General features: G+C 40.2%; 1 protein-coding gene across 1 annotated transcript in view; it reads left to right on the plus strand.

Moving 5' to 3' along the window:
- Window positions 1-23,604, plus strand: part of KREMEN1 (kringle containing transmembrane protein 1) — a 68,311-nt gene that overhangs the window by 27,230 nt on the left and 17,477 nt on the right. Inside the window, exons 15-18 of the mRNA XM_080560240.1 lie at window positions 2,406-2,496; window positions 4,253-4,326; window positions 11,929-12,129; window positions 18,539-18,701. Coding sequence (XP_080416366.1) covers window positions 2,406-2,496; window positions 4,253-4,326; window positions 11,929-12,129; window positions 18,539-18,701 — 529 coding nt within the window. The remainder of the gene's footprint in view (window positions 1-2,405; window positions 2,497-4,252; window positions 4,327-11,928; window positions 12,130-18,538; window positions 18,702-23,604) is intronic.

The raw sequence follows: 23,604 nt of genomic DNA on the forward strand, positions 1-23,604 counted from the left end.
TATGCTACTGGATATCAGTATCTGTATGAGAAGATTATTTTTTGACAGGTCCAAGTCTCTCCAAAGAATACGGGTAAAACAGTCCAAAATTCCTGTCACTTATATCTAAACCTCTAGTATTTTTATAGCATGGATATCTAGTACTTTCTTTCCACTAAATACATTTCAGCCTCCAGTCTAAGACAGTTGAAATTCAGTGCCAGTTTTCCTTGTGCTAGTTCTGGATTCAGCATAATTAACAAAAAACATTTTCATGGTGTTACAAACAATTATTACTTATGCTAGCTTTCTATACTGTTTTCCCCTTTACATAGCAACATGCTGCTGTTTTGCTAACATCCATTTTATTAAACTCTCTGATAGAAGGCCTTCTTAATGCCAAGAAAATTCTGGCAAAATTAATGGTCAGTGCTTCCAAATTTCTGGGCGCCTGAATGGGTGACCACTGACCTTGCCACTATGATTAGTGGTCAGATTTTTATTTGCAGCATGAACTGTTAAAACAGTCTTTTTTTTTAAATAATGACTTCTTTCAAGCTGGTCAAGAACACAGGACCCAGACCTCTATTATTTTCAGGGGGTACTTTTCAGTGCTGTGCTCATTACACTTGTTGCAGTTTTGTGGCACATCAAATTCAGTCTCTCTACTACAAATCCTAGGGACTTTTAGTTACTTACATGTTTTTATTTTTCAAAAGCTAGAAAAATTACATTGAAGGCTTGAGAACTCTGAAAACTGGATAGGAAGAGAGACAGAAACATAAGAAGAAAACTAAACATCAGTTACTTTGCAAAATCCATTTCTGTATTACAAAAAAAAATATGCTTTCAGGCCTGCATATTGTTACTTTTGAGTTTTGCTTTCTTGAATTAAAGTTTCCAGGGAAACCCTCTGCTAATAATTATTTCTGCTATGCTTTTAATTACAATTCCACTGCAAGGCTTGCAAGTACCTCAGCAACCTCTCTTCATAGACTATCACATAGAGGGAGAAAAAGAAACCATCCAGCAAAAGCAGAAGGGAGACTCTAGTAAAATGCAGGTTTAAAATAAAAGTAAAATCTTAGCAATATGTATACATGTATATTCTGCTTGTGATAGACAATTATTTGGTGGTAAGTGCAATCTGTTTTTCTCTTTAATTTTTGCACTCCATATTTTTAGCTTTCATTTTCCAGGATCTGTGCAAATGCACTTTTTTGGGAAAGTTGACAGAAATCTCATTAATTTTCTGCACTTTTTTTTTTTCAGATGAGGGTGCAGAACAACATTAGGTTTTCTTATTATGGAATTATCTGTCTGTCATTTCCAAGAGACTGGCTGCAAAACACTCTATACTCAAGAAAAATAACCTGAGATTAACAATTAAATACAAAGATTTCGCTATAAAGACAGGTCACCACTGAGCCAAACAAACAAGGCCAATGGTGGGTTCTCATCACTTGACAAAGACAGGGTACCTGTCAGTAAGGTGTATGTAAGTCAGACAGATGTTCTGGGGCCTTGTAAAAGAAGTTATTGAATAAAGGTCTGAGGCCTATGAAATAGTTTGTGTATCCCAGTTCCTTCCTTAAACTTCAGTATAAACCAATTTATAAGTTAAATTATTTATTCTAGTGTTGCGGAAAAGTAAGTTTTATCATTTTGCCATCACTGTATGCTAGGCAGGCTGTAGTTTTGGCAGTTTTTCCTGCAGGCATGACAAAGCTCTGGAAATGCCAGCAAAAGGAAAATTAAAACTCAGGTGCACCACTTCTCACCTATTTCTAAATAGAATGCATGCTCCCTTACACATGCTTATAATGCTGCCAATAGGCACACAAATAGGGCAGAGCCTTGAATCTACTTTGACCTTAGGACACTCCAGTGTCTCAGAGACATGGGACTATACTTCTCTTTGGCCTCCCCCCGTTGAGCCTTGGACAAAATTTCCTCACACTGGGACTTGCAGTTTTTCAGATGTGGTATTTTCCTTAAAGGATACAACATTCAAGAAGCATTGTTTCTCTTCTCTCTTCTGCATAGAGCATTAAACAACAGGTGCAGTTTCAAAATTTCAATGTCAAAATAGGGGCAATTTTTAAAGCTATCAAATGGGGAAAAGGATTGAAAAACTGTCAGTTGTTGGGTTTGGCAGTTCATGTCAGCTGCATATTAGCCACTAACCATCCCTTCTTTGTGTTAGAACAGCTGTCACAGCCACCTGCTCTAACTGTCAAATGTAGGAATTATGTGAGTTCCATTGCTCACTCTGTATGGGTTTGTTTCTCGAACACGATGAACAGTAAAATATCAGTGCTATGTACACAATTTTTAAAAAATGTCACACATGTTTATACTGAAGCAAATTGATATGAAGACAAATAACATCTTCCTGTTTTGTTGTGGTTGCTGTCTTTTTTCAGATATCAAACAAGTAATTCTTCTTGGTTGTGTATTTGGAATTGTCGGTCTTGCAGTCCTGGCACGTCTAACTTTCCTGTGTAGAAAGAAGGGGTAAGAACTCAACTAAACTGAAAACGAAAAGTAACCTGCTAAAGAAATAGGAAGTGCTATGATCTTTTAATCCTTTTACTCAATGACAAAGAAATCAGACGGGACATTTTCCTGCTACTATCTTTTATTGAAAACATCAAGTCTCGATAGTCCTTGTGTCCTGCTGGCAGACTATGAAGGAAAGTTGGAAGTTTATTAATAAGGCAAGCAAACATGATTGATTGATTGATTGAGACCAAACAGTATTTTTGGTCAAAATAATCTATTTGTTGAATAGTAAGGCTATCTAATGAAAAGTGTTCTGTTTCAGAGCAGGTGTGCTGATAATACCAACAGGTAAATTGCGTTTATTATTTAAGGAATGCATTGCATGATGCTGTAACCACACATCCTTGAACATATTCCCTCTTTTAGGCATGCATAAATTTGCCTTGAGAATGCTTATGTCTCTTGTGCCAAGAGGTGAATAGAATTTAAAGGATATATCAGTTTGCTGCCCATTCTTGGAACATTCCTACCAAACAGAAATACACTCACTATATAAACTACTACTTCATAAAGGAGATCTCTACAAAATGTTGTGTGGCTAGTAAATACGTTGATGTTTTAGTCCTATGTTTTAAAAGGTTGTTATGATTTCATATATTCTGTATATAATTCATTGTTAGCCAGCATTAACACTTTAAAAAATGTTTTGCTTTGTGGCTTTCCAACAGGTTCATCAGTGCAGAGACCCTTGAAACAGAACACACTATGATAGCTATGTCTCTCACTGAAAATACAGCCCATTGATTCTGTGCTCAATGATCAATTAACTGTGTGTATCAGAGGGCCAGAGTCACTCCTAAATTTTTCCCTGTCCCATTAAATCACGTAAGCATTGTTTTCAGTGCTTCACAGAGAACACTCAGACCAAAAATGTTTTTTCTTCCTTCTTTGTACAAAAACAAACAAAAAGGCTACTCAACACAAGGTAGATAACTGCAGATGCAGATGTTTTTTGCATACAAATAAAAATGCACAGACGAAGGACACCTCCTAAATTTGCCATATCTTACATGTACTAGATTCCCATGTGTATAGCTCACTGGCATAAAGCACTACTATTACAGCTGTATAGAATTCTCACATTTGGGAGCAGCTTACAGAATTGCTACCCTAAACTCATTGTATATAAATTAAAAAAAAAAAAAATCAGGTGTAAGCTCTTATATATTTTGGAATCTGTAAGTAATTGGCTACCAAAAGTTTATAATTTCTGAACATTCTGAGAATATTTAATAAAACCCATAGCACTCAGTGGGGTGTGTGGTTGGACAGCAACAGAGAATGCAGTCCTCTGTATAGCTGTAACAAATTTTGAACAGATAAATCTTAATTAGGCAAGGCTAATTAGAACATCAAGTCAGTCATCAGCAAACCATCAGTATTCTCTAATTTCATCGCATGTTGCTCAAACAGAAGAGATGCTACATCTCCTTCAGTCATTACTTCTGGTAATTTAAATATTGTGAATCTTCAGCAGTATATAACAGGGGAGGGACATTATTCCTTGCACAGAAATTACACTGAACTGATACTTTAAAAACTGGCTCAATGTTACTACTCTACGTAATCTAGTATTCCTACTATTCCACCTAACCTAGTATTACTCTCACCTTCATCTAAGCAAAAATGTTTCGGTAACTGCTTTAACAGTCATCTCTAGCATTTTTAAAATTATTTTATTTTTATTTTTTTTTCTTTTCTTCCCAAGACACAAAGGCAACCAGAAGCTTGTTTCAGAGGTTCCAGTAACATCCCAACAAGAAAGAATGAAATTTCAGAGACGTTTTTAATGAAATATGGAGAAAGCATAACAGAGGAATAAATTGTCCACAGCAACAAAGATAAAAGCAGTGGTTTTACATAGTATGTTATAATTTAATTTCTGCTTTCAATATAATGACTGTTCAATTGCATGGGAAATGCTAACTACCTTTCAGGGGTTTTATCATGGCAGGCTCATCCTACTGTGTTTCAAAAGCCAAGGACAATGCTTCTGAAAGAATCAAGGCTATATGCGTTAGTTTCTTCTATCAGTCACATCTCTGCCAGCAGAACCAGAGTTTTGACAAAATCAGAAGAATTTGTGATTCTCTGTACTTCTCTTCTTTTAGTCTTTCACTTGAAAGCTGGTGAAATGAAGATAATCCTAGCCTATAATGCTAGCCATTATCAGAGAGACACACGCGTTCTCTGGGGCCATGTAAAGCTCATCTAGAAAGATGTGAAAGTGGATGCAGTCAGATGGACTATTTCGCAAGTCAGGTTGAATTTGCAGATTGTTGGCTTTATGGTTTTTGTTTGTTTGCTTGTTTTAAGTAGGGAGGTAGATAAACTAAAGATACTTAAACATTGCATTCTTATATTTTGGCAAGTCACTGAGTACATGTTCCAAGTGGCATTTTTGTTTCATTACTGACCTAATTTTAAAAGGATGCAATTGAGGGGAAGGAGAGGAAGTATTCAGAAAATGAAACCTTTCCTTGCAGGCTAACTTACAATGATTTTTAAAATCGATTTTTATTCAATTGTCCAATTAGGTTTCACTTTCAGAACAAACAAAAAAAATAACCCTGTTATCTGCACAGTTCTGCTTGCAATGTTTTTTTCTTGAATAACATAAATATGCATAGTTGTGAAATAAAAGACTCCATGGTTACTTTTTAAAATATCTAGCTATATTACAGTAAGTTTCATTCTTGTAATTAAAGTGATTTCTGAACTATTAGCTTGTACAGAATATTTTTACCAAAAAAATGGACCTACATCCCAAAGGGTTTCTGAAATCAGTTGTGTATTGTGCAACTCTTTCTGATAATTAAATAAGAATTGCTAGCTTTTGCAGCTCACTGGGTCTGTTTTTTGAAAGTCTTTAATTCATAAGCAACTGAGAATTCATGGTGGTGTCAAAAGGCAAGGACAAACTACATACAAAATGTACAGGAGGACTAAATGAGTGAAACACTACAGATTTTATGTTATAATGGGATCAAGACAAATTGAAAGAAATGCTTCAGACTGTGTATTTGTAAGTATAAAATTATTAATTACTTATTAGCTACTGTTGCCATTGTTGTTATTTGTGAACAAAGACCACAAACCACAAGCAGAAAGTTACACAATGCAGATAAGAGATCTTGAATACGGTAAGTTGGAATACAAACAATTCTGTACGATAGAAAAAAAATGCTGTAGAAAGGAAAGGGAAGGGGAGGGGAGGGGAGGGGAGGGGAGGGGAGGGGAGGGGAGGGGAGGGAGGGAGGGAGGGAGGGAGGGAAAGAGAGAAAGAGAGAGAAAGAGAGAAAGAAAGACTGTTGAATGATCATAAGTAACAAACTAGCTGGCTGCTACCAGTGTGCTACAGATTAAAAACAAATTATTGCAACTGATGTACACACACATACCAACCATGTGTATAAATGGTTGGTGGAGAATGTGGGGTGCAGAATGAAAAAAGGTGATTTTTGCCTAGGAGTGCTGGAAGACTGAAGTGGGCTTTTGGAGGTATATGAAGTTGATTGTATGATCTTCATAATCAATACAGTGTTAAAAATGTGTAAGCCTTCTGTGTTCCAGCAGCCTTAAGGAACGGGCTGCCAGATAAAATGAAATCAAAATTGGGTGACTGGGTTATACAGTGAGGTCTCAGCCCTTGGAGAGGAGAATTTTGTTAGTCATTAAATCACAAAGAAGCAATGTTTCATATACTGTTAGACAGCATGTACCACAAGGTAGTGCTGCATGCACAAACAGATTTGTAAATCAATGACACTTCATATCAGTAACTCAGACTGGGATGGGAATATATGAAATAAATTGGAGTCTGGACATACTCCTGAAAAAAAATGTATGTTAATTTCAGAACACAATTAATTTATATGAATCAGAATTATCTGGTTTAGCCCACCATAAACAAAGCAGTGGTAAAAACAGTGTGCCCCAGCTGTTCCTTCTGGTCAGCCTTGGAAACACTCCCATCATAGCAATCTCTAATTCCTTTGCTGAGAGGGAGATATATATATACGTATGTATCTGTGCATACTTACATATACAGACCCGTACCTTCAGTAGTAACAAAATAACATATGCTCCCAGAGTGCTTGTCCAACCACAGCTCAGAATCAAGAATTTCAGCAGAATGCTTGAGCCAAGTAACTGAACATACATATATATATTGTATTCATAAGGAAGAACTAAATATTTCAGCATTCACTATTAAAAAACAAACCCCAGAAAAAGCTTAACATTATCTAGCAGGACACTGCTACTGTTTTTCATTATTTCATAAGCTTAAAAAGTTCTACACTGAGTAGGAATTTGGCTCAAAGAAATAAGAATATGACATTATTATGCTATGATATTAAAATATACATGTAAATCTAATGTTGGTATGCAATCTTTTTTTGTTGTTGTTGTTCCTGTTTTTTATATATCTCACAACAACCAAAATAGATTATTAGCATATTTTTCACCTCAAAAACAACATTACAACTGTGTATGATGGGATGTTTCTGCATACTAAAAGTGAGATAGATGTACCATAGCATGTACTGATGTAACAGCTAAAGCATAAAACCCATATTTGTTTGGTTCCTCTTTCAGAGCAGTAAAATGGGTCTACAGGGACATGGGTCTATGGGTATAGGGAAACTGTAAGGACAAGAATGTCTGCTCTCTTTCTATTCCTGACAAAGCAAGTGTAACTTTTCTGTTGTTTTAAGTGGTGTTTTTTTTTTTGTTTGTTTTTAATTTATTTTCCTTGTTGGTGTTGTTTGTTGTCTGTTGCTACGGTTTTTTGTTTGTTTGTTTGGGTGGTTGGTTTTAGCAATGGAGCACTGGCATTGCTGAAAAGTCAAACAGGTCAGTTAAGAAACCTTTGCAGAAGTCTAAACTACAGCTTCATAATGTTCCATCTTGACAAAGAAACACCTTTGCTGCCCTCATGTAGATTTTTTTTTTAAAAAAAAGCTAGCCCTGCATTTGTATTCACCATTTTCAGATAGCTACACTGAGCTTTTTCCTTCGGTTCCGTGTTCTGTTCCGTGTTCACTGTGGCGTCTCGTCTCCCTGTCCGCGTGTACGCACGCGTTTGTCCATGTGTTTGTCTCTGCCTATGTCTGTGCGTGTGTGTGTTCGTGCGTGTGTTCGCGTGTTCCTGTCCGTATGCATCTTCGCGAGTCCCCGCGTCCGTGTCCGTGCCGCGTCTCCGGGCCACGCAAGGAGCTGCGGTCCGCCTGCAGTCGTTCCTCCCCGCGCCTTCTGTGCACGGGCCGCACCAATATACTTTCACCGTCCCGTCCTCTCCGTTGGGCGGGACGTGCCTTTCTGCAACTTCAGAGCGACTCTCCCGCATCGCACCGCGCGGGGCTGCCACCTCACCGCCCTCGTGGACGCTCACGGAGCTCACGGAGCACACGGCCCTACCGCGCGCCCTCGCGGCCCCACCGTGCCCCCGCAGAGCGACCGTGCGAGCGCGGCGTTCTTTCTCCTTCCCGCGCCCTTCTCCGAAGGGAAGAGAGACACGCTGCATCTGCATGCTCCCATCTGCTGGCAGGCAGTCCCCACGGGACCCCAGCCTAGCAGAGGCCGAGCGCGGGACCGGGACAGTGGCCGGCCGTAGCCAGAGCCCTCGGCTGGGCCGCGGGGCTGACGGGCTATGCCGCGTATCTTCCGCGGCCACAGTCGGGGGACTGTCTGCGAGAGGCCAGAGGGGGATGCCGAGGGAGAGACACGGCTCGCTGGGCGGTGCCGGGGCTGGTGCCGGGGCTGGTGCCGGGGGTGGCCCCGCCGCTGCCTCGCTGGTGGACAGGCGGCTCTGCCCGCGAGGAGGGCTCCGCGGAGCCCCTGTGCTGGCACCCGGGGCGAGCACCAGCAGCCCAAAACCGTCGGTGTCAGACGTAAAAGCAGCAGTTCCGCGATCCTCTGATGCAGCAGGACCAGCAGGTTGGGATGTTGGTTTCTTATCCTTTCCTGTCACATGGCTGGTAATAGGATCCCTCATCTGCCACTCGGCACCTCGCTGGGGCGCAGTTACAGGACACATGCAGTAGGGCCTCCGCTTCCCGCACTTTGCGCTCTTCACGGCCGTCCGCAACCACCTCTGCCCCGGGAGCGCTGCGGCTGCCGCCTGCCAGCGCGGCGCGGCCCGGCGGCCCCTTGCCATGGAGCCCCCCGCCCTCGCCGCCGTTCTGGCCTTCTCAGGGCTGGCGCTGAGCTGCTGCCGCGAGCCCGTTCTCTCCGGTGAGTGACGCTTAGCGCGGAACGGGGAAGGGGAGTGCGTTTGGGGCTGCTCCACGGTCTTCTCGCGGGGCTGAGTGGCGAGAGAGCTGCCCGGCGTGCTGCCGAACTCTGCAGACTTGCAGCTGGCACGCAGCCCGCCGCGGCACGGCTCTGCCGCCCGGCAGCACCTCCTGGAGTTCGCGACGACATCCCTTCCGGCTCACCAGCCCGGTGCACGGCTCGAAGCTGCTCGTACAAAGATGTATTTTCGGGCGTATTTTCGTGCGCTGTTGGTAGCGCGTCGGTATTTGCGGATCTCCCTGTGCTCGCAGAGATGGGAGTCTGGAACACCGTATGAAAGTGTATGAAGCACATTTCTCTAACGAAGTGGTTTGGTGGCTAGGTCTGCAGGACGGAGGCATCCGCAGGGAGAGAGGAGTGCAGGGCCTGGGTACACTTACTCACTGGGAAATGAAATAATTAGTGGCAGCAGGGCAGAACTGGGGCCATGGAGCCAGAGCTTGGACGGTGGCCATCTCACTTCTATGTAGCGTGCTGCCTCAGCTCCCTGCCAGTCACAGACATCTCTCGTTCAGCCAAGCAATCTGTGAAGCCTGAATCTTCGCGGATGGTTAGCGAGTTCTTCAGTGATTTTTCACATAAAATTTCTCTGCACCTTTTTGTGCTCACTTCGGTTGGTACTGATCATTTCAAGTACCACTCTGGTAAACACTAGTCCTGCTTCGCAAGATTTAGAGTGGCTGTTCTGGATGGTCACAGTGCCACAGCCATCATATGCATGGTCCTCCTGGATATGTTTTGCATATTCTAACCCTTTTTATAATTATTATTTTTTATATATTATATGTAATATATAATTTGCTCCTTTAGCCATGAACAGATATTTTCTCATTTTGAAGTTTTTGTAGGTGCACTTAATTAGATTTGGGAAAGATTTACATCAATTTTCTTTAAAAAGAAAAAAAAAAAACCAACCTTTTTACCAGAAAGAGAACTCAAAGTGTAAACTTTACAACATCTCAGCAGAGAACAGCCTAGACAAGGATATACCTAGGCCATGTCTAGTGGTCTGTTCCCAGTACAATCAGGCCATGCATGTTGCACAGAGAAGGTAATCCTTCATTTACTTGAGTTGGAGCATGTCATCTTTTAAGGTTTCTGAGCTGAACTGTGGACAGAACACATTGCACAGGTGGCTGTATTCTTCACAGCAGGCTGCACATGAGCAAGTGGAGGATATATCCCTGTACGAATGTTTGGTTCATAGGCAATTTAGAGGAGGCTGTTTATGCAACTGCACTTCCATGCTTTAGCCAACCTCTAACTGCATGTATTCATAGCCACTAACGGTAACAGAGGTGCCTGAGCACAAGCAACTGTCAGGGGAAAAAATGAATGTTACACTGGGTGAATTGGTAGCAAAGGATAATGGATCTAGGAAGCACAGCCACCTACCTGTCTTCTGCTAATGAACCTGAAAACAGTGCACATCTGCTCTTCAATAATGACCTCTAATTGGTATGGCATGTACAATGTGGCATGTACAAAATCTGCAGAGTTGTTAATCTGTGCAAACCATACCTCAGAATCTTTTTCCTCACCCTTCATCCCACAGGACTGAAATGGGATCAGCTGGATCAAGTTGCATTCAAAGCTAGCAGAATTCTGAAATGACAAATGTTAATATTTCTTTCATAAGGCAGTTTGTCATATAGTGTGTTTTTAAGGCCTGTTCTTTTATTTATTTATTTATTTGTTTATTTATTTATTTTTATTGAATACATGTCTTCATACATTTATTGTAAAAGATGCAGACAAAATACGGACTGCATCACACCATCATTTCCTAAGACAGGGAGAATCTTTAATTTCTGGAATTGCCTTATGAAAAACGGCTTGTATTGACAACAGTTTGAGTTAACAATACTTTTTTTGCATGTAGTACTGTGCTACTTTTCACAGTGTTTCTGCTTCATTGTGTGATGTCTAACAGTTTCTATTAATTCAAATACTGAAATTTGCAGCATTCAAACTTCAGTCACACCACATTTGTCAAGTGAATCAGAAATTTGAGACGGGTAATGGATTGCCTATCATTAAAGGACTGTCTGAATTTGGTGATTTTTGTATTACAAAGAAATTGAAGTCTGTGTCACATATTAGTTTCATTGAACAAATATTATTCTACATACTCAGTGCAATATATTGTCACTTTTAGTTTCTATATTTACATTGTTCATTTAATTTCCCAGTCAGAAATTTATATGATTGTCAGTCTTCTCTTCCTTTCTCTGTTATCTTCCTTTATCTGATATCTTCCTGTTTAGCAATAGTGGATCACTATGTCCTTGTCCTTCCCAGCTGAGTCTTTCCTTTTAAACTGCTGTTTCAGCCTTGTCTTACAAACCTCGTATCTCTTGTAATCTTTATCTGCCTTTGTCTCACTGATACAGTCAAACAGTTCCACTTGATATGCCTGGAGCAGTTGTCATGCAAATATCCAAAAAAGCATTTCTAACCAGACGGATACGAAGTGAAATAGTCAGTCCAGATACTTCAGCATATCATGCTTGTACATGCATAGAGTGTAACTCGAAGTCCAGAGTTATGTGAATGGATTTCAGTAGGGTGGAGCCAAAGAAGTGGGAAGAAGGCAGAGATTTCATGCTGCCAGCTGCAAAACTTGCATTCTTTGTCATATCACACCATAGTGGTTGTGCAGTTGTGCAGTACCACTCCCTCCATCCGCACAGTGGTTATAGCCCATCCTGGTAAAATTTCCAGAGGGATTCAGTCTGCCATGCTTGACAGTGGAACAACAGTTTTAAAACTTCACAAAGAAAACAAATGAGTGTATTAAGGAACAGAAATTCCTCTGGGGCTACATCATACATTCTAACTTCCAGTGATAAAGAATCACAAGCCAAGCAAGTGTGTTTATATTATCTTGCTGCTGAGAACCAGCCAACAGCTACAAAGTTGTGACTAATATAGCATGTTTGTATTGTATGAATTAAAAAAAAAAAAAAGAAAAGAACGTGCAAAATACATACTTTTAAGCATTAGAAGTAATGAGCTGCTCATGCTCATATCCTAATTTGCTTGCTCCAACTGGCCATTCAGATAGCATATTTTCAGATTAAAAAAAAAAAAACAGAAAAGGCAAATATGATGAAAAAGTGATTAGATTGAAGGTCAGTAATCAAATTTTCCCAAGAATAGCAAGCTCGCTTATAACAACTCATTCACTGCCTGGGAGCACAAGCATGGAACTGCATATCTGTACATTCCCAGGCTCATATTTACTGTGCAGACGGATACTTAAGACAAGGTTCGATCAAATGTCAGGTGAGTGTTCACTGTAACTACTGTCTGCTTTGGACAAACACTAAATAAGACTATTTTATTGCAGATGAGGACCTCAAAAGATTATTTGTGCGTGTCTGTGTGGCTATGTAGCATGAGAGAGATTTTTAAACCACGTACAGAACGACCCTATACTGCGTAGGAGAAATTTTCAGCTGAGTGCTCTCGTAGCATCACATCAGACTTATAGTCGCTGACTGAACAAATGAGGAGTTATTTTCTAGCAATTTTTAAAATCGCAGTTTTAAACAAAGATCATTCTTTCCTGTGTTTTTTCTTTAGTTCATGTCTGCTGTTTTTTGTTTGTTTGTTTGTTTCCCCTGTTACAGTATATGTACCCAAGTCTGGTAGATTTTATAAGGATTTTTTTTTTTACATTTGTATTAATTTTAGTAGCAAAGTATTGAAATCTAAAAATACTACACTAATTTTTCAGCTGGGGAGGTATAAAACAGTTCTATACTACTCAGATTCATTTATTTTACATCATAACATAATATAGAATAAGATTTTTCAGACCAATCATATGAAAATATGCAAATGAACATTTGGTTAAATTGATAAAACTGCATTTCAGAGAAGACCATTGCACTCCTAAAAATATTTTTAATAATGACCACAGAAGCCATATTTGTCTCTTTGATCTCCTGAAGCTTCTTCTGGTTTTAATCAGTGTTCCCACATGAAGAACTGTGGCAACCTATGATAATAGAATCTCTACTCACATATCCATAAGGAAACAAAAATGCTCTCATCAGAGGAAGGTAATTTGGGTGTTCTGCCCTTTCCATCTGTGGGCCCCTGCCTCTGTTACTGCAGGGGTATCTTGGCATCAGTTAAGTGGTTTCTGTCCTTTCCTCTGTGCATTACTCTCTCATTGAAGTGTTTCTGCTGTCTAATTATACCCTTTCAATCAAATTAGAGACTGCAGCATCTGGTTAGTGCCTGTAACTGTTGCCATCTGCACCTAGATAGAGTGCTTTCATTTAAGGAGGAGTGCTCAAATTGCAGAGTCCCGCAAGAACTAGGAGAACAGTTTGGTAGAACGGAAATGTCCTAAAACTCTTCTTAAATCAATATTAAAACAAATGCATCAAGCAACTGACACCTAGTCATTATCAGGCCTGGCACTTTTGGTTCCATACTCTTATCCATATAAATTCTAGGTATCTTTATTTCTTGCTCGAGCCTCACGGAACATTCAAAGTTGTGGCTATCACGCCACTGTAATGAAACATAATACTTAAATAGCAGCCATTTTAATTTACCTTTAATTATTCGTTTATCTACAGATTATTAAAATAAAACCTTGCTTCTTTTTTGACTGTTGCTGGTAGGATAATTTCTGGCCTGTGTAGGCTAGTTTTCAGCTGATAATTGTTGTTAACCTTTAATGTCTCCTGCCGCTAGTTAGCACTCTAAGTAGCTTCCAGAACTTAAAGCAAACAAATAAAACCAGTAACTTTTTTTTTCAGTTAAATAGTAATGAGCTTGTTATTCTGAATTTTCAGTCTCCCACAAAAGTTATGTATGCACCCCAAACTTACAAGTATACTCTAAGATGTCATTTAAACCATCCTGAATCTCCATCTCTTCAGTCTGCGATTTGTAATATTACTAAATATATGTTTTTGAGAAGTGATGGACTTTGAGGAATGATCAGAGATTTCCTATTTCTTAGCCAGAAGAGGAAGAGTTCTTGAGTAGCTGTTTTCTTTACTTTTCCTCTCATTTGTACCGAGAAGACTGCAGATGAAATTAAAATGTTTGTACTATTTCCATCAGTCATGATGAGACATGAAATATAGAATTTCTCAGGTAACTGGGCTTCTTGCTATCAAGGACTTCAGAGATTAAGACCAATATTTGTATGTCCATCTTAGAAAATCATTGGAAGCTAATATAGGCTTGGAAATTTCAGTGTTTTATCAGTAGTGGTTCATTCAGTATAGCAGTCAGTCTGTTATATTCTGCACTACCTTAATTTTGCAAATGATTTTAAAGTGGTGCCCATGTGGAGTGCAGGCAGTCGTACAGTTCCAAAGTAACAAAGGCAAAAATGATCATTGTAAGGTCCCTACACTGAAGAAGAAGAAACTGAGACAGATGGAAAAAATTTCTACTACAGCTGCTGTTTGATCTTCCAAATGTTGATCTGGCTCTAATAAAACTAATTGTGAACCTGTATCTCACACTGAGCATTCACTCATGGTGGACAACCATCCCCAGGCTTATTTTCTGCTTTTTGTTTCTAGCAGTTGCCACTCAAAATGTACTTATCTAGTCTCAGTATTCATTTAAAAAAAGTTATTTTTCTGTCAATCATGGCACCAGATGTATTGGAAAAAAAACAGTCCTGACAGCACACTGCAGTCCATGTTTTCTCACTGAGTCTCATAAGCATTATCCTGAACAGGACCTGTTGTAACCTTTCAGCTTTTCATGAATAAAACCTCTGCAATGGGTCTGTCTCTGTTTACTGCTGTTTGCAGACTTCTCCACCATACAGTAGACGCAACAGGGTCGTTCGGTAGTTAATAGAGTGAAATCATCATGGACACTTTGATTTTAATCATGGATTTGACGCAAGCTTCTACTTCAGATATTGTCTGAAACCCAGCTGACTAGCATCTTAGAAATACGAGAAGTCTGTAGACTTCAAACTTTGACTTGTCACAGCTTTCTCTGTGTACTTTCTAAAAAATCTGGTGATTTAATACAGGTTTATGGTTGGAAGGATGATTTAAACTGAGCCTTGGGTGCATGAGCAGGAATCGTGACAAATCTGTCAACCACAATGACACTCCAGTCCTTTCCTGCTGTTTGTTGTTTTTGTTGTTGTTGTTTGTTTGTTTGTTTGTTGCCCCTTTTTTCTATATGATCATAATCTACCAAACATAAATCAGGTAATTTGCGTAAGCCCAACTGTTGTTACTAATACTGTTAAATCTACTCTTTCCTGACTGTTTCATTTAGATGATTTCATTTGGATTAGTTTTGTGCAGACAAATCTGTCTGACCTTTTAAGACTGTCTTTTCACAGAATCATTGCAGCAGTAGTGTGAGACAAAAATAAGGACAAAGTTTCTAACCTGCTCCTCTGTAGAATCTCTTAGGCCTTTTGTCTTGAAAGTACAGCCTGCAGGTAAAACACTCACTTCTCACCTTTAATACACTGAATATTAATTTCATAGTGAGATCTCTAAGGTAGTGTCTTGGCTGTCATGCAGAACATACAGAGAAATTGCTATGTATGCTAAATGGAAGCACTCAGCTATTTACTGCCAAGATACTGAATATGCTGAGGGATCTGGAGCAACGTTACTAGGAATTTTATAGAAAACCACACAAAGTATATCTTAGTAGATCTCAAAGATGATTGTTTAAGGTAAAAGAGAGTAGGACTGAGGTGTTTTTTTTGTTTGCTTGTTTTGTTGTTGTTTTTTTTTAATGACAATACTTACTTGAAAAATTTGTATGTCAGTGCTTTGGCAAAATAACTATTATCAGTCATTAAATAAATGAAAATTTCCTACCAGATTGCCTCTAAGAAAAAAAAAAAGGTATGTATTTCATGTGGTAACAACTGCTAAATGCCATGATTTAAAATAAAGTTTTAATTTCAGGTATTCTGGGCTAATTGATCATTTTATATGGGATCTCACTCATTCCCCTTTCCACATCTAACAAAAATGCCAAAAAAAGCAGGGGAGCTTCACTACAGCTCAGCTGGCTCATTTTCCCCAAATGTCTTGGCCAGGCAAAGAAACAAAGGAAGCACTGTTACAGATACCTGTTATCTTGAGAACAGAACACTATAGCTAAAGGGAATGAAGCAAGCTCTGACTCTTCCTTCCATACAATATCCTTAAAGTACTAGTGCAATGAAGTTTGAAGAAAGCCATTCAAAAAAATAAGAAAAAATGCTGAACATGAAAATGAAAGGCAGTTGCTACTTCAAGTTAAAGCATGGGCCAGTCTTAGCAGAGCCTCAAATGGCCTGATGTTAACTTCAGTTTAGCCTGTGTGCTACATTACATTCAGGTATTGTAGCATTCCTCACATTTCTGAGTATATGTTAGTACATATTGCTTCTAGTTGAGATTTGAAAAGAAAAAAAAAAAAAGTAATAGCACTAAACTGAAGAAGACATCTTTTCTGGCTGTGTTTATCACTCCTCACAACTGCATGTTTATACTGTACATTATTTAGTTTGTCCAGTTTGATTATGTTTTCCTCCCTTTTCTGTCAAATTCATCCGCTTATATTTTTCAGCTATTTATTTTTCTATGGCATAGAAAAACTTTGACATTTATTGCAAAGCAAAAGAATTATTGAAGAAAGTAGCAACAATGTGGTGACTTCGAAAGTTTTTTTGTGTTTATAAAAATGTCTGTGGTGACCTGAATACTGGAAAACAGGTTTGCATTTTGAAGTAAATGTATGTAGTTCACCTGCATGGCTGATGAGGTCAGGTAAATTAAAGTAAGGATAAGTATTAATCTGAAGCTTGGTTTTGCTAGATTAGATAGCTTTCTATCCAGAGATGGTATCAGTATCCATTAATAGCTGTGCATACATGTTTTCTGTATATCCTCAGCAATAAAGCTTCATTTAAAAGAAATTCTAACTTGCCTAGGCATGATAATGCACACTGAAGGCACAAAAAACATCAGCTTTCATTTTCTGTTTAACAGAACTGTGAAATAATCATTATAACTGCACCATTTTGATATATGTGAGCCCAAATTAAACTGATTTCAAAGGCATGGTTTTAATAATATATTTTCCCTTCTGCCACAGTATTTCTAAATGAAAAATAAAAAATAAAAATAAAAGCATACAGATTAATATGACTAAGATAAGTTTCTTCCTCTTTCATTTGCAACCACATTTTTAAGGGTCTTTCTAGCCCTCTTTTGTAAGGGACATCTGACGAGGACACCTGAGATGAGCAGACAGCACTTCAGGGCTGGTACAACAGCAGAACACTCTCCCTTTCCTTCAGGGCCATAGAGTAGAATATATATGTAGCTGTTACATGAGAGAGAATTAGATAAAAAGAGAGAATGCTATCAAATAAAACAGAATGTTGCCCAGCCTGTAGTTAGTAAGAGGTGTTTCTGACTTTCCCCAGTAATGCTACGCAGTACTAAGAAATGGTTACAGCAGTGTAACACAGCAATTTTTATTATATAATGGAATGTTGTATTTTAATACTAGTTTTAAATAAATGCATGGATGACAAATGTTACCAAGTATTAATTATAAATAGGATTGACTTATTTACAGTGGTTACTTCTGGAAGGTGATCACAGAATCACAGAATGGTTGATGTTGGAAGGGACCTCTGGAGGTCGTTTTGTCCAAACCCTCGGTTCAGGCAAGGTCACTTAAAGCAGATTTCCCTGGACACAGGATGTTTTTTGAATATCTCCAAGGAGGAAGAATCCACTGCCTCTCTGGGCAACCTGTTCCAGTAGTCAGTCACCCTTACAGGGCAACAGTCCAACAATGTTTTATTTTTAGTAGAAAGTAAAAATATGCATGCTTTTGAATATTTATTTGATCAGAAGATGTCATTATTAAGACAGAGCAAAGCCATGCAGCAAGAGATTTGTAGTTCAGCTGAAAAGTGGGTAGTGTATTTCATGACTAGAAAATCATTCTCTGCTTTGATTTCTAACTTACTGAATATTAGGAAGCTAGGAAAACAATCATAAATAGGAGAAAATGTGAGTGAAGCAAAAGAATATTGACTTGTAAGTTCTAATCTGAATGCAAATGCTTCTATGGCAGATAGGAGTATGATGATTATATTGTATACAGGGAGCTCCCTTTCAACTGAAATTCAGTCCAGAGGAAAAATGCATAAGAATTTTTCTAAATCAGGATATGTTTGCAAGATCCATGCCTACAAAATCTTTCACTTTATCAACTACAGGTGTTCACAAAGTTAGTTAAACTAGAATGAGATTTGGGCAATATGCTGATAAGTGGCAGACTGAAAACATCACCTACTTTTCTTTTTGGAAAATTAACAAGTTACACATTCAGCCTAACTAGTAAAACACAGAGAAAACAGTACAAAATGTAATTTGCTCACTCAGAAAATGTATTTTAATTGTCTTAGTCACTCTTCAGCCATAACCAGGATATCTTATACATTGTTTAGTAAAAATAATAAAATCATAATCCCTTCAATAGGTGTTTGACTCTAAGAGAAAATGTAGATCTCAAGCAACATCTTTAGCTGCCTATACAATGCAGGAAACATGTTAATTGAAAGGAAACTGGATTCTTGGAGATGGGGTGGAGGATAAGGGAAGAACAACCAAACGCTAAGCCTACATACATTCTCTCTCTCTTTTTCCATTTCCATTTCTTCCAGAATGTTATACAGCAAATGGGGCTGACTATCGTGGCACTCAGAACCAGACCTCCCAATACGCAGGGAAACCTTGTCTTTTTTGGAATGAGACCTTTGAGCATCCATATAATACTTTGAAATATCCCAATGGGGAGGGAGGGCTTGGAGAGCATAACTACTGCAGGTAAGGAATATCTCATTGCTACTAATGTTGCTTATATACCCAGTTTTACTTTAAACAGCTGACACAAAATTAGAAAACTTCCTGTCAAATAGTGAAGAATGTCATAACCATAAATATCTAACAGATTTTGTTTTCTTTTGTAATTAGTACCCTGGATCTTTGGTTGAGCATACAAGCACCATTAGTAGAATAATATTTTTCAACCCAGCTCTCACCCACAGTCCATATCATATATCCAATCTGTAATTTGGCGCAATGGAGAAAGACTAAAGATAAGGTAGAGATAATTAAAAAACAAACAAACAAACAAACAAACAAACAAACAAACCCTGATCCAAGTAAGTAGTAAAAAGGCATTAGTGAGTCTCTGGAACATTTTAGTTTTTGTCCTCACATACAAATGTGGTTCTGTTATACAATATGTCTCAAGAGTTTTGCATTAGAGAAAGTTATATAGTCACTAAAAATTATCAGCACAAGCTGTTCAGTGACTTAGAGCTTGTATTAGACATTAAAAGTTCAACTGTCAGAGGTTACAATACCTTTTCAAACCGTGGCAAATCCACTCTCATTTCATTGCATTCTAGAGAAGTCCTCCATAACTATGGATATAATTCAGAATGAAACCTAAATAAGAACTTCAGGATTTAGGAGCCAAATAAGAATTCACGATGCTAAAAACTAGTATACCACCTAAGTTCAGAGATATTTAGATTCTGCAGGCTCTTCAGCATTCAGCCTGCAACATATAGCTTTCTGATGTTGTGCATGTCCAAATAGCACTTCTGCCTTTGCAAGACTGACCAGTTAAGTCTTTACTCCCACCTGCACTTGCTGTGGAAATAGGTGGCGAAGAACCTGATAACCTGATAGATACATTCTTTTTATATCCCTTTAAACAGTGATAATCATCAGCTCATCTAGGATGCATATGGAGTCAGAGACGTTTAAACCAAGAGATTCAGAACTGAAGCATTTATCAAGGACATAGCAAGAAAAGCTGTAATGTCTTCTTCATGAAAAGATTCAAATCACATCTCAGTTCTCCCAGAAGATGCCTTTGTTTAGCAAGTCATGGGCTTTTCTAGGGAAGAGCTTACATACTTACCACCTTCATGTTGAAATCATTTCACTGTGAATTATATAATTCAGGGTAACTGAGGCACAATGAATTTTGCAGGTGTTCAGCACAATTGGTATGTCACAAACACAGGGTCCTGTGTAGTTTTTCTGTATTTCATCAGAACTAGCCATTCAAGAAAATATGGCAGAGACAGTCAGCCAGTTAACAGGGAGTAACTAAGAAGAATAAAGAACAGAAAAGATCAGCAGAAAAGAGGTCTGCCTGCTGCTTGATATGCAGCAGACAGATGAGCACATTGATGAAAGAAGTCAGTGGCATTTGATAACCTAGGAGGAGATTTCTTATTGAATAACATTGGTGAAGTTTAGGGAGGAAAGAGACTTACTCAGGATCTTTTACATTGGTTTCATCGGTGCTTCAGTATAATACTCTTCAATGTGTTGTGCCTGTGGACTCTGTTTTCAGCCATAGGAGGAGAAAGCATTATTGCCAATTTCTGAATTGACTCTCTTCTGAATCACTTCATCTTCTTACTGGAGTAAAGAAAAATACACCTCCCACAAGAGAAACTCCATAGAAATTGAGCATTCTCTTTAGAAAATAGCCTGGAAAACAAGTAAACCCATCAAGCTGTCTAGTATTGTATTGGTATGTGAGTCCTTCCACCAAAAACATGCCATCTTCACAGCTTCCATTAGTCCAACAAGACCAAAGACGTAACAATTCTCATCACAGAATCACAGAATCACAGAATCACAGAACGGTTGAGGTTGGAAGGGACCTCTAGAGATCATCTGGTCCAAATCCCCTGCCAAGCAGGGTCACCTAGTGCCCATTGCACAGGATCACGTCGAGGTGGATGGAGACTACATTTTTTGGAAGTCTCCAAAGAAGGAGACTCCACAACCTCTCTGGGCAACCAGTCCCAGTGCTCTGTCACCCTTACAGTAAAGAAGTGCCCCCTCATAGTGAGCCGGAACCTCCTATGCTTCAGTTTGTGCTGATTGCCTCTTGTCCATGGGGCACCACTGAAAAGAGTCCAGCCCCATCCTCTTGGCACCCTCCCTTCAGATATTTGTACATGTGGATAAGATCCCCTCTCAGTCTTCTCTTCTCCAAGCTAAACAGGCCCACATCTCCCAGCCTCTCCTCGTATGAGAGATGCTCCAGTCCCCTAATCATCTTTGTAGCCCTCCACTGGACTCGCTCCAGGAGCTCCATGTCTCTCTTGTACTGGGGAGCCCACAACTGGACACAATACTCCAGGTGTGCCCTTGCCAGGGCTGAGTAGAGGGGCAGGATAACCTCCCTTGACTTGCTGGCAACACTCTTCCTAATGCACCCCAGGATACCATTGGCCTTCTTGGCCACAAGGGCACAGTGCTGGCTCAGGGTTAACCTGCTGTCCACCAGGACTCCTAGGTCTTTCTCTGTAGGGTTGCCTTCCAGCAGGTCAGCTCCCAGCCTGTACTGGTACATGGGGTTATTCTGCCCTAGGTGCGGGACCCTGCAATTGCCTTTGTCGAACTTCATGAGGTTTCTCATTGCCAACTCTCCAGCCTGTCCAGGTCCCTCTGAATGGCAGCACAGCCCTCTGGGTTATCAGCCACTCCTCCCAGTTTTGTGTCATCCGCAAACTTGCTGAAGGTGCACTCTATTCCATCATCAAGGTCATTGATGAATAAATTGAACAGGACTGGACCCAGTATGGACCCCTGGGGGACACCACTAGCTACATGCCTTCAACTAGACTCAGCACCACTGATCACAACCCTCTGAGCTCTGCCATCCAGCCAATTCTCAGTCCACCTCACTGTGCACTCATCCATCCCACACTTCCTGAGCTTGCCTATGTGGATGTTATGGGAGACAGTGTCAAAAGCCTTATTGAAATCAGGGTTGACAACATCCACTGCTCTCCCCTCATCCACCCAGCTAGTCATTCCATCATAGAAGGCTATCAGGTTGGTCAGGCTTAGTCATGGTTGGTCATGAACCCGTGGTGACTACTCCTGATGACCTTCTTCACCTCCATGTGCTTGGAGATGACCTCCAGGATGAGTGATTACATCACCTTTCCAGGGATGGAAGTGAGGCTGACTGTAATTTCCTGGGTCTCCCTTCTTGCCCTTTTTGAAGACAGGGGTGAAATGGGCTTTCTTTCAGTCCTCAGGCACCTCTCCTGTTGTACATGACCTTTAAAAGATGATGGAGAGTGGGCTAGCAATAACATCTGCCAACTCCCTCAGTACTCGTGGATGCATCCCACCTGGGCCCATGGATTTGTGGGTGTCAAGTTTGCTTAAGAGATCTCTGACCTGATCCTCTTTGACCAAGGGAAAGTCCTCCTTTCTTCAGAGTTCCTCTCTTCTCTCTAGGGTAAGAGATTCCTGAGGGCTTGTCTTAGCAGTGAAGACGCAAGCAAAGAAGGCATTCAGTAATTCTGCCTTTTCTGTATCCTTTGTCGTCAGGGCTCCCACCCCATTAAGCAGTGGGCCCACATTTTCCTTAGTCTTCCTTCTGCTATTGATATATTTGAAAAAGCCCTTCTTGTTGTCCTTGACACTCCTTGCCAGATTTAACTCCAAATGGGCCTTGGCCTTCCTTGTCACATCCCTGCATCTTCTGTCAGTATCCCTATATTCTTCCCAAGTGGCCTGTCCTCTTTTCCACATTCTATATACTTCCTTCTTCCATTTGAGTCCTTCCAGAAGCTCCTTACTCATCCAAGCAGGTCTTCTGCCCCCTTTGCTTGCATTTTGCTCATAGGAATACATAGATCTTGACCTTGGAGGAAGTGATGCTTGTATACTGACCAGCTCTCTTGGGCCCTCTTTCCTTCTGGGGCCCTAACCCATGGGATTCCTCCAAGTAGGTTCCTGAAGAGGCCAACGCTGGCTCTCCTGAAGTCCAAGGTTGCAATCCTACTTCTTGCCCTGCTTCCTCTTCACAGCATCCTGAACTCCACCATCTCATGGTCACTACAGCCAAGACTGCCCCCAACCTTCACATCTCCAACCAGTCCTTCTCTGTTTGTAAACACAAGATCCAGCAGCACACCTCTCCTTGTTTGCTGCTCGACTACCTGTGTCAAAAAGTTATCATCAGTGCTCTGCAGGAACTCCTGGACTGTTTGTGCGTAGCTGTATAGTCTTTCCAGCAGATATCCGGGTGGTTGAAATCTCCCATGAGAACCAGGGCCTGTGATTTTGAGGCTACTTCCAGCTGTCTGTAGAAGGCTTCATCTACTTCCTCTTCCTGATGAGCTGGTCTGTAGCGAACTCCTACAACAGTATCAGCCATGGTATCCTGCCCTTTAATCCTTACTCATAAGCTCTCAACTTGCTCTTCATCCACCCCTAGGCAGAGCTTGATTCATTCCAGTTGCTCTCTCACATAAACTGAAACTCCACCACCTTGTCTTCCTGGCCTGTCTTTCCTAAAAAGCCCGTAGCCCTCCATGACAGCATTCCAGTCGTGAGCTATCCCACCACGTTTCTATAATTGCAGTGAGATTGTAGCCTTGCAATTTCACACAGATCTCCAATCCGTCCTGTTTATTCCCCAAGCTATGTGCATTGCTATACAAGCATTTCAGGGAGGTGATCAAGCCTACAGGTTTCCCAGAAGGGGTGCAAGAGGATCCTTCATAGTCATGTCCTGCACTCACTTCCCTGGCTGCATGCACCCACTGGAGACATCCTGACTTGAGCCACTTATTGCTGCCTATCCCATCCCTGTAATTCTCCCCTTCCCCCATCTTTTCTAGTTTAAAGCCCTCCTTACCAGATTGGCCAACCTGTTAGCAAAGACACGCAT

Source organism: Anser brachyrhynchus (genome assembly GCF_964034855.1).
Source record: "Anser brachyrhynchus genome assembly, chromosome: 17".
In the NCBI taxonomy this organism is placed as follows: Eukaryota; Metazoa; Chordata; class Aves; order Anseriformes; family Anatidae; genus Anser; species Anser brachyrhynchus.